Source organism: Trifolium pratense, linkage group LG4, assembly GCF_020283565.1.
Source record: "Trifolium pratense cultivar HEN17-A07 linkage group LG4, ARS_RC_1.1, whole genome shotgun sequence".
In the NCBI taxonomy this organism is placed as follows: Eukaryota; Viridiplantae; Streptophyta; class Magnoliopsida; order Fabales; family Fabaceae; genus Trifolium; species Trifolium pratense.
The window spans coordinates 42,938,021-42,950,246 of NC_060062.1; the positions used below are offsets into that span (position 1 = coordinate 42,938,021).

The following is a 12,226-nucleotide window of genomic DNA, read 5'->3' on the forward strand; positions in this document are numbered from 1 at the left end:
TTAATGTATGCTTTGTTTATGATTTTGTTTTTGTTTCATTCTAATCGAATTTTGCTTTATGCAGAAGGAAAGGAACTAAGACCTTATCTACATAGTATTTTTTTGGTAATAGCTTTATTGGGTTTGAAATTGAAATTTTCACGTTAATTACTATTGTTTTATTATGCATATAGATGATTTACATGTTTTTTAAGTCATTTTTTTTTTCATCAACTCTTACAAGTTTACAGACCCTCTACGAATTTACATATATGAGTTTAACAGTTTTAATACGAAACCAGTATTAAGATGAATTACCTTTTTTTGCTTGAATTAAACAAAAAAGAATGGGATAATGTTTTTTCGGTAGTAACCGGTTGTTTTCTCTCTTGTAACCAAAAAAAGTAGTAGCTAGTTGAAAATTTGAAATTATAATGAATAATTTTTTTTTGTTCAGGGGTAAAACAAAATTTTATAATGCTTGTATTTTTTATATATTTTTTGAGGTTTGTAAAGTGTCTCGTGTGTCCTTATGAGTATAATTTAGTTTATAGGAACATCTCATTTTATATGTAGGAGAACTTGGACCCTCCATCTATTTAGATGGAATGACAATTTTTTTTGTCCCATGTAGTAAAAATAATAAAGGAAAATGGATGTCATGTTACAAGGAACATAATTATGGAATGTTTGAGGTAAGCAATTTAGTCAGACCAATTGAAAAGGAATTTAGATTCTTTTCATAAATGATAATTGATGTAAAGTGAGAAAACAAGAGTGTATTTTTTTTTACACAAGAGTGTATCTATTTTTAGTTGTTTTTAGATTTATATAAATTTTTTAGCTGGGAACATGAGATCGTAAAAAAAAAAAAAAGAACAGTAGAGTTAAGGAGAAAAATACGATATAAAAAAAAATTATGTAGTAAATTTTTTTTATCCTTAAAATGATTTTAATGTTTTTTATTGACAGAAAACAATTTAACTGTTTTTTTAACGACCAATTACAGGACTTACTTTTTTTTTTTTTTAACAAAGGTGATGTTAACTAATTTTTTACAATTTTCTGTCAAAAAAAAACTAATTTTTTTTACGATTTTTAAAATATTAAATGTACAAATTCTAAAATTCTTTTTAAAAAATTAATTAATCCTTGTAGGGACTTAATTTCCGATCTCCAACTCTTTGACCCTTAACTTAGTTCCTTAATCAGTTGAGTTATTCATCTCATCTCACCCTTATACTTAACAATAGTACTATATACGTACTCACTTCGTCTCAAAATAAATGACCTAGTTGATCACCTTCACGTTTGCTATGTACAACTTTATTCATTAATATCTTAAATTATTTATTATCAAATAACATATCATATGCTAATATTTGTAGGTAAATATTAGTAGAAAAATATGGTCAAAACAGATTATATGAATAATACATGAAGTCAATATTAGGTCATTTATTTTAGGAGAGAGATTGAATACTAGTAAAGTAAGCAATCAATCACAAGATAAAAAAAAGTAACTATTTAAATTTTCAAATCAATTCCTTCAAAAAAAAAAAATCAAATTAATTTGCTTAATTAGTGTCGGATGTAACATTTAACCTTTCCCTTTTTGATTTTTATACAAATTCTGTCATCACCTTAACCTTGATTGATCCAACAAATTCAAATAACCAAACCTTCTTTTTCTTTCACCATATTTTTTGCCTTCTTAAGCTAAAATTCAGCTTAACAATAAATTTTCCAAAAATAGTATATATTGAAAAAAGAAGAAAGGAGCAAAGAAATTAAATCTGAAAAGTCAAATCTCAGCTGAGCTGAAGAAACAAAACCTCGCCGCAACAAACTGTCCTTAACTTTAAAGTAACAACCCTCAAATTCTAAGGTATATACATGTCTCTGTCTAGTTTACAACTGTTTATGACACGGACATGAACAGTAAATGGATCTGTCATAGATTCTTCTCTTCTTCTTCCATGTCCTTTAAGGCCGTGTTTGTTTCTCTCTGTCTTTTCATAATTCTTTTTTTACCTTTTGCTGATTTTGTTTATAATTTAGCTCTGTTTGTTTCATAGAACTAGAGTGGAGAAAAAAAATGGGAGTGGAGAGTGCTTCTTCTAGCTCAAATTCATGGTCACAGTATGATGAAGATGATAATAGTAGCAAAAATAATAGCAGTGTTGTGGTTTTGAATGTCTATGATCTTACTCCGATTAATAATTACATGTATTGGTTTGGATTTGGGATCTTTCACTCCGGCATTGAAGGTAGGTACTTTCTTTCTTTGCTTCAATTTGTTGTGATCTGATCTGTGTTTGAGGTGTTTTTGTTTGCTGTTTTAGTTTATGTCTGTTTATCAATCTTTTAAGGATGTTATGTTACTAGTTCAAAATTAGCATGATAGTTTGTTTAGGAGTACTAGTTTGGTGCTTAGTCTTATCTGTTTGTTGTATCAGGCTGTTATTGATGATATTCAGATTTGTCATATAGTTGTGTCTATGGCAATGTAGAGGAGTAGCAAAATGTGAACTAATTGCTAATACGCTATTGTTCTACAATACGCTATTTAATACAAGGTGTTGTTAAAGAGTGACTATTGTGGCGTTATAGTGTTGTATGTAGCATAGCGGAACTTGAACAAACTGCTATTGAAACACTATTAATATTGTCCCTGTGAACATAACTCAGTTGGCAGGGACATTGCAACATGTAAGGGCCGAGGCTCAAACCCAAAATTCTCCACTTATTCAGCTTAAGAGGTGAAATTCTGGCTACTAGACTACTTGACAAAAAAAAATGTTGATAGAGCACATTGAGAAGTTGTGACTAGCTACATTAGCTCAAACGGTTACAAAGTAATCCATAGGAATATTCTAGAATCCTCTTCGCTCGCCAATGACTGTTACAAAGTACAAATAAAAGTAAATATAAAAACATGGTGATAGAGCACATTAAGAAGTTGTGACTAACAAATCAATTAGGGAAATGAAACTATAAGATAAAGTGAAGTTATCAAATGGCAAATTACTGTAACATATAGGCTCCCCTTTTCTAGATGGTATATTGTTTGCAACTTTTCTAGATGAAGTGGGAGAAACAAGTTCAACACTGGTTACTGAATAATCTTGCTTGATTTCAAAATAGAAGCCGAAGAGCATAGTTTGTAACTGATTAGCTTCGTAAATCAGAGAGGTAACTGTATAAAGAATAAAATGACCATGCATAAAATTACCGAATTTTATCTATTTGAATCGGTCTTTAGAATTTTTTAGCAGATGCTATCGCTCCATAAAACATGTTACATTTGTTGTATATATTAAAACATTCTCTGTTGTTACTGTTGTCCTAAACTTCTAATCCTTGTTATCATTCCTAATCTACGGAACTTTTTCTGTCATTGTTACTTTTATTCTCAAATAGTGTATGGTAAGGAGTATGGATTTGGAGCCCATGACTTCCCAGCTAGTGGAGTTTTTGAAGTTGAGCCAAAGAATTGCCCTGGATTCATATATAGATGTTCCATCAATTTGGGCCAAATAAAAATAAGCCCTACAGAATTCCGGACATTTATTGAAAACATGGCTTCAGAGTATCATGGCGACACGTATCACCTTATATCTAAGAACTGCAATCATTTTACAGATGATGTCTCATTAAGATTGATCGGAAAACATGTCCCGGGTTGGGTGAATCGGCTTGCTAAGCTAGGTAAGTCTCGAAAGAAAAATCTCTTATAAGCATATTTTTCACACCTCTATGTATCTCTATTCTCCATATTTATCTTCTGAATTATTTTTATGAATCGGATTGTAGTTCCTTTCATCTTTAGTTTGTTCATGTTTTTAGCAAGTAGACACATCTTACATCAATCTTCTGTTTACCCAACTTGTCGGTCTATAAAGTTTAAGGTTACTATATGACAAGTTTTTCGGAAAACATACTTAAATGGACAAGGAAAGAAAAATATTTATCTAGAAATATAAAGTTATAGGCTCTATAGCGTAAGACAAAATATAAGTTCTGTAGTGTGTAATTACTCGTTCTGTCATGTTATCCCTATTCTTGCAGACTAGACATGCATAATTGTTATGAAAAAAACAATAAAAATAGTACCAAGTTCACCCTTTTGGTCAATATTTCAGGTGCTTTGTGCAGCTGTCTACTTCCTGAAAGTCTTCAAGTAACAAGTGTTAAACAGCTACCCGAATACCATGAGTGCTCGGGTATGTATATTTCTTGTTCCGTGTTTTTTCTCTTCGAACATGCATACTTGTTTTCCATCTTATTTATATATGTAACCTTTTGTGACACCTCTCTGGTGAATGTTTGCAGAAGATGAATTTGTGGACTCTCTCTCAACTGCCACACCCCACGGATCACCAGAAATAGACAACGAGCAAGAAAAACATCTTCTGTCACCATCATCTCGTACCGAGGATGTTACTTTCGTTAAAGAAGCCCACACAAATTGAATGTGATTTGTTCAAGGTGAGAACCCTTGAATTATTGCAGGCTATCTTTGGTTGAATATCTGTCTATTTGATTTGGAGCGATTCTCTTTAAAAAAAGATCAAGTTCTTTCATGGCTTTCTGTATTGTATTTGGCTAATTCATTGTATTTGTATTGGAAGAATCCAAATTATATCTAGTGTTGTTTTTTTTTTTTAAATTTATTGTAGTTTTTCAATGTAAAGGTGTAAACGACATCCTTGTAAGTTGTCTGTAATCTGTTAGTTACGAGACATTTTGATGTAAGTTATGAAGCATTCTTAATGGATATTCCAGTTTGTTTGGGAGATTTGTGTGACAAAAAGAAAAAGAACTTCAAGTTAGAATACAAGTGTTTAAAATTGTTTGGATGGTGCTGCTATGTTCCTGTACAATAGTAAAAGAAATTAGGGAGCTTCTATGGTGCATTCTTATTTTGGACTGTTTTGATACATTCCTTTTAATCGACCAATAGAATGTCAATTAATTCCACATCAGCGCATGTCCATGATGAATCCTATGAAACTTTTATTTATTGCACATCAGTCCCTCATTAAGTTAATATTAAATATATATTATATCATAATTATAATTATAAGTATAATAATCTAAATCTAAATAAATCAAAACCTTAAGTAAAAAAGAAATACAAAATCAAAACCAAAACACGGCCAAATGAAGAACACCTTGTGTATAATACCAGAAAATCTTAAACCCATAAGATTTCAAACTCAAAATTTAAATCTCAAGATCCATTGTTTCTAGAAAATTTTATTAAACTCATAAGATTTTAAACAAATCGAGTAAGAAAATCGAATAGTATTAGTGGATTTGATTCATCTAAATCGATTAGTGGTGGCATATGTGGTGGTGGCAAGATCTCCTTTTCAAGTAAAAAATGTAAGTTTAGGTATTTTGTTTTAGACCATTTGAATCAAAATTAAAATCATAAATGTATTGAAAATCGTTTTTGTGATGTTTCTAGGTAATTAATTGTTATTATGGACGTTTAAATGACCACAAACAGTCGGGTTGTCGCTGAAAATCGCGGGTCTGAAACCGGGTCGATGTGACCCGGCTGAAGGTTGAAGATGAAGGTTGATTTAATATATTTTTATCAATAGTGTTTTATAAATATTATCTAACGCACAAAAAGTCACTAATTAATAATGTGTCTTAGCGGTTGATGGGTTTATCAGTTATTAGCGTGTTGTGGGTTCGAATCCCATCTGTTGTAATTTTTTGCGAATTATATTTTATAAAAACACCCTTGTAAATACAGAAAGAAAAATAGAACTGGCAAAGCCAAGTTTCGAACACACAACCTGCCGGTAAGAAACATAAACTTAACTGCTAAACTATATGATAATCGCTTAATAATTTTGCACTCCCTAATAATATATTTCAGTATATCCGGTTATAATAATCTTTAAATAGTTTTTTAGTTGAATCGAAATAAAATTTAATTTATATGTACCGTCTAAAATTATTTTACACATGCTTCTAATAATATATCAATACATCATGTATGGTATTTAAAAACACATGATGTGTCAAGTTCATTAAATGATGTGGCAATACATCATTTGATGCATGTGTAGAGAATCTTTACACCAACGGTGCATAACAATTAAACTCATCGAAATATAATCTTAAGTCAAATTATGTTTTATATTTTTAAATTTTAATTTGTTTTTATAATTTTTAAGTTATTATCTTCAACCGATGAAAAACACTCGATCAAAGATTATGGTTAATAGTGTTTCGGTTGAACCGGGGTATAATTTTCAATCAAATATTAGGATAAATAGTGCTTCAATTGAACCGAAGTATAATCTAAAGTCAAATTATACTATTTTTTTTTTTCAAAAACAATATTATTCTTTATTTTTTTAATGTTACTTTATTTATATAATTTTTAAGTCATTAACTTCAACCAGAGTATTACCCTTAATCAAAAACTAGAGTTAATAGTGCTTCAGTTAAACCAAAATATAATCTTCAGTCAAAGCCTAGAGTTAATAGTGCTTTAATTGAACTGAAGTATAATCTAAGTCAAATTATACTTTATTTTTTAATTTTTATTATTTTATATAATTTGTAACTCATTAACTTCAACCGAGTATTATCATCAGTCAAAAACTATAGTTAACATTGCTTCAAGTTGAACTGAAATACAATCTTTAGTCAAAGGCTAAAATTAATAATGCTTCAATTGAACTGAAGTACTATTAACCATAATCTTTGACTTATGATTATACTTCGGTTGAAGTTAATGACTTAAAAATTATATAAATAAAGTAAAAATTTAAATTTAATTAATTAAAATGTAATTTCGATATTTTAAAAAAAATTAAAAGTTAAAAGCCTAGAGTTAAAAAATTTAAATTAAAAGTTAAAAAATTAAAATTAAAAGCCTAGAGTTAAAAAATTAAAATTAAAAGTTAAAAGTTAAAAAATTAAAATTAAAATGTGTACCGGTACATTGTTGAGGTGGTTAAATATGTAGAAATCATTTAATGTAGATTTTGTTTCTTTATTAATATTTATATATTAAACATTATTTTTAATATTTTATAAATATATCATTCACACAAATATTAAATTCCACAATTGTTGGGCATAAATTTGGTATTTATTTACTAAATTCAAATGGTAGGTCCAACAATTCATCGAATGCTAAGGTATTATGCAATTAGCATTTAAGTCACTTCGAAATTCAAGTGCGTTGATTGAAAGAATGATTCGAAAGAGGTTTCGAAGCAGCGTCTTTAGAGTGTACGCGTCAGAAGGCGTTTCGAAAGATGGATTGGACCAACAGGGTTAGCAAGTTTCGGCCCAAAGAATCAACAAAAGCCCAATAGAGGTTTGGCGCGCTGAAGGAAGGAGATTCGAAACGTGGAGAACGTGGGTGTACATGGCGAAGCATGGAGAGTTCAGATCATCTGGAGCGGTTGTGGTTTAGTCACAATATATATATATATATATATATATATATATATATATATATAGCAGTTCTTCATTAGAAATCGAGGTCACAAAATCTTATACAAACTTCTCTGAAAAATTCTAAGTACTCATGCGATCGAACGAACGAAATTCTGAAGAGAAGATATATGTTTTGTGAACCGTTTATTCTCTCGTTTTAATTGAAGCTTTCTCATAAAACTGTCATTTCGAGGCGATTCGATTTAGTTGTTTTTCTTTATTTATTTGCGTAGTAGATGAACTCTACATGTTTGTTGGGTTTCTGACGAACATTCATACGTATTTCACCAAACAAACAAGCATAAAATTGTCCAGAGATTTACTAGTTGATCTCGAAAGTTTAAATACTTAAACTAGCGCTTGTTTACCAATTTTCACTGTAAACAATAAATCAAATTTGCATCAAATCTTTCCATTTATGATTTTAACCTTTTCTTAAGCAAACAGTTTTTTTAAAATTCAAATATTATGATATTATTATAATATCCTAGAAATTAATATTATTTTTGTATTTTAACAACATGTGATATTTTTTTAAAAAAAACATATGATTTCTTTAAACATTAGGGTATAATAGGAAGATAAGATGCAAAAATATACATTCTTAATTTGGTGTTACTATCCTAAATGGACACTTATAAAAAAATTGAGGGAGTATTATATTAGAAGTGGATTTTTTTTTTTAATATTTCTTAGTGAAATTTTATTGTATTTATCTTTTATTTTTCTATATTTATTTTTTAAAACAATTTTAAATTAAATCTTTATGCATATAGATTGTTCTATTTTGTTCCCATTTATAATCTGTTTTATTCCTAAGCATATCATATTTTTGTTGTATTGATCTTATATACTTTCTATATTTTGTTAAAATATTTTTTTAGTAAATTTACAATATAAAAACGTGGTTAAAACTAATAAGGATAAATTAGTAAATTTGGTAGTAATTGATTTTATTATATTAGATGTAAATAGATAATTAAATTGCATTAACATTAAGCAATTAACTTTAATTCATGCGTAAGCCACTATTTTTGGTCTAATGACGAGAGTTTTGGGTAGTACGCTATAGGTTATGGATTCGATTACCACTCATCGTAAACAAACAAAAAAAACTTTAATTCATGCGTCAAAATATTTAATTCATATATGCGTAAAAAAAAACATTAGTTCATATTCATATAATTCCTTCACAACTTTAATTCATATAATTATATTATTAAAATGATAACACCACATATAAACAGATATATATACATCTAGAGTTTAAAATTTCACAAAGGTGATCATAGGCAAGTGTTTGAGTTATTTGCCAAGTTTCTGATGGTCTTGGGTTCGAAACCCTTGTTATGATTTTGTTTTTTTACTTTTTCTGTAGTTTGAAGGCTATTTAAAAAAAATTAATTCAAAAAATGTTGCAGTAGGGAGTAGAACCCGTGACATGGTAGCAATTGACATAGAGGCGAACCGCTCGGCCATGACAATATATATTGATATAGTTTGCGATATGTAGTATATATACAATTAGGATTGATATAAATACTTAACATCATCTTCAACCTCCAGCCGGGTCATTCCGACCCGGTTTCAGACCCGCGATCCCAAGCATTAACCCGGCGTTTTCATGTCCATTTAAACGTCGAAAATAACAATTAATTACCCAGAAGTATCACAAAAATCATTTACAATACATTTATGAATTTAATTTTGATTCAAATGGTCTAAAACAAAAAACCTAAAATCATATTTTTCAAAAACTTGAAAACAACTCAGCAGTTACCCAAACATCAACAAAGTTGTTGTTGAATTTGATTTGTTGATGAAGTGGTATGTTTGTTAGATCCAGATCTATTATGTCATAATAAACTAAAATATATTAATTTTGTTGATGATGAATATAAGTTCATGAAAAGGAAAATGATGAAGTTTGCTTCAAAAAAATATAACGATGATTTTGTGAAGTTGTTGTTTTTTGATTTAATTTTAGTTATAATTTTGTTTTAATTGATTTACAATCACAATTAAAATTAAAAACAATTTAAATATTGGGGTAATTTTATAACTTTTAATATGTTAAGGACTTGATTGAAATATTAATAGATACAAGGATACATGGTAAGTACCATATATGTTGTTTGTACCATATAATTTAAAGTTAGTTAAGTATTACATTCTCATTGGTCAGATTAGGAATGTATCAAAACATTCTAATTAAGGAATGTACCATAGAATTTTCCTTAATTAATTACTCCAACCACTTCATTCATGACATCATTGACTTAGCAATGTTTAATATTCTTGAGGTAACAATATGTAATTTGACCAGTGTTCTAGAATGTCGACTAAAGAATTAAAAAAAGGTTTACTAGTATTATTTCTTTGAGGAAAAGGTTTAATATTATTAATACATTGAATACTACAGTATTTTCTAAAAGTTGACTTGTTTGTGAAAAGACAAATGTTAATGATATTAGTTCTTTTTTAAACTTGTTTGAATTTTTATTTTTAATTTTTGACTATGTCAATGTACTTCCCAACTTACCTATTAGACTCCCATGGATGGATTATTTGATTAGTATTGAAAAAAGAAAAGCATCACAATTTTTCAGTTTGGTGGAAAAATCAGGTATCAAACACTAAATTTATGCTCGCAGAACAAAATCCGTCAATATTTTTCTCAAACTTCTACCAGAAAGACTGCCAATGAAACTTTTTTTGCCGCTATTAAAAAAGAGCTTTTGTAAATATAACTAGCTACGTACCCGTGCATACGATGCAGGGATGCGTCTTCAGCGCGTTATATTTCGTGGGGCGTTGGGTGTCACAAGTGTGATTTAGTAATTTTATTTTTGCATCCTTATTTATTTCTATTTCCCACTATGTCTCTAGTTATAATAACTTACTTTCAGTGGATCAATTCCACATTCTATGTGTTTGTTAAAAAGTTTATCCAAAAAAAATCAATAGTATTTTTTAGTTGACCATGTGATTTGCTTAGTCTATTACCCGTACTCGAAGATTAAGGTTGTTGTATGAAAAGTGGGAAGCAATGTTACCACATACCACCCATCAAATCTGCTGGTGCATGGTTGCAGTATGCAAAAACTTGTCAAGAATAAGAATTTAATATCAGATCCTATTATATACTAAATTTTTGGATTAATAAATCTATCGTCATACCTTAACTTTCCCCCAACAACATAAAAAGAATATTACGAGCTTTGCTTTTCTTTGTCAACAAACCAAACAAGCCTATTGCGGCAATCCTTTGGCCACAACAGGAATCCTCACCATATGCTCTCTGCTAACTTGAATGATATTAGTTGTTTTTTTTTCCTTAACTACACATTTGGTCCTTACGTTTATTTTAGGTTTCAATTTGGTCTCTTACGTTTAAAAATTATCAATTTGGTCTCTTACGTTTATTTTAGGTTTCAAGTTAGTCATTTTCGTTAGTTTTGTCACTAAAACCGTTTGAACAGTACACGTGTTAGTGTGTCCAAGTGCCACGTGTCAGTCCACGTATGCAAATTGGCTGTCACATGTGACAAAATTGACGGAAAAGACTAACTTGAAACCTAAAATAAACGTAAGGGATCAAATTGAAACCTAAAATAAACGTAAGGGACCAAATGTGTAGTTAAATATTCTTTTTTATACTTGTTTGAATCATTTTTTTTACTATGTCAATGTGCTTCCCAACTTACCTATTAGACTTTTCCCAAGGATGAATTATTTTATTAGTATGGAAAAAAGAAAAACATAACAAAAATGATTTTTCAGGTTGGAGAAGTCTTGTATTGGTGTTGGTGGAAAACTCAGGTATCACAGAACAAAATCTATGTCAATATTTTTCTCAAACTGCTGCTAGAAACACTGCCATTGAAGAACAAATCTTGACAAAGATCCAATGCTTGTTCTACAAGATGTACAAATTAACATGTTTAAGCAATCGCCAGGACACATTAATTACGATAATTTTCAAGGTTTCACATTAAATAATGCAACCTTAAAACTTGAAAATGACAGATAAATAAGAACAATTTTTTGAAAAAAAGATCGAGAGCATCATGAATACACAAAATGTACTTATTAACGATCAGAAAAATAATTCAACAATGGTTTGATGAAAAAATGCAAGAAAGGTTATATTTAAGGTTTGATGAAAAAAAAATGGTTGCAAATGAAATAATATTAAATTTTAGTACAACAATGGTTTTTTCTAAATACAAGATATCTAACACTTAATCATATCCACAAGGAATAGAAGTTTTCTGATCCAATCGTGCTTGCGAAGATCGGCAGTTAATTTCTTGGAAAATTCTATGGTACATTCCTTAATTAGAATGTTTTGATACATTCCTAATCTGACCAATGAGAATGTAATATTAACTAACTTTAAATTATATGGTACAAACAACATATATGGTACTTACCATGTATCCTTGTATCTATTAATATTTCAATCAAGTCCTTAACATATTAAAAGTTATAAAATTACCCCAATATTTAAATTGTTTTTAATTTTAATTGTGATTGTAAATCAATTAAAACAAAATTATAACTAAAATTAAATCAAAAAACAAGTGATGATACTAATATTAGATAAAAGGATTTTCTAACTCACCATAACAAGGATTTTTTACTTTAATTTCTAATAAACATTCTAAGGAATTTTCCAAACTGATTAGTTTGGTTTTTCTTAGCTAGTCCATCATTCTGCACACAACTTTTTTTCTTGATAAACAAGACTCATTTTTACCTCCTA

The 12,226-nt window shown here is 29.0% G+C and overlaps 1 protein-coding gene across 4 annotated transcripts; it reads left to right on the forward strand.

Moving 5' to 3' along the window:
- Positions 1–1,567: 1,567 nt before the first annotated feature.
- Positions 1,568–4,778, forward strand: LOC123924631 (deSI-like protein At4g17486). Of its 4 annotated transcripts, none has more exons than XM_045977578.1 (5): positions 1,568–1,867; positions 2,058–2,249; positions 3,403–3,690; positions 4,125–4,205; positions 4,315–4,778. In XM_045977578.1, the coding sequence occupies exons 2-5, from the start codon at positions 2,078–2,080 to the stop codon at positions 4,452–4,454; spliced, it is 681 nt and encodes a 226-aa protein (XP_045833534.1). In that variant the 5' UTR covers positions 1,568–1,867; positions 2,058–2,077; the 3' UTR covers positions 4,455–4,778. The 4 variants fall into 4 exon arrangements, with proteins under 4 accessions (XP_045833534.1, XP_045833536.1, XP_045833535.1 ...); XM_045977580.1 differs by having other exon boundaries at positions 1,587–1,867; positions 2,041–2,249; XM_045977581.1 differs by having other exon boundaries at positions 1,604–1,867; positions 2,064–2,249.
- The last annotated feature ends 7,448 nt before the right edge of the window (positions 4,779–12,226 follow it).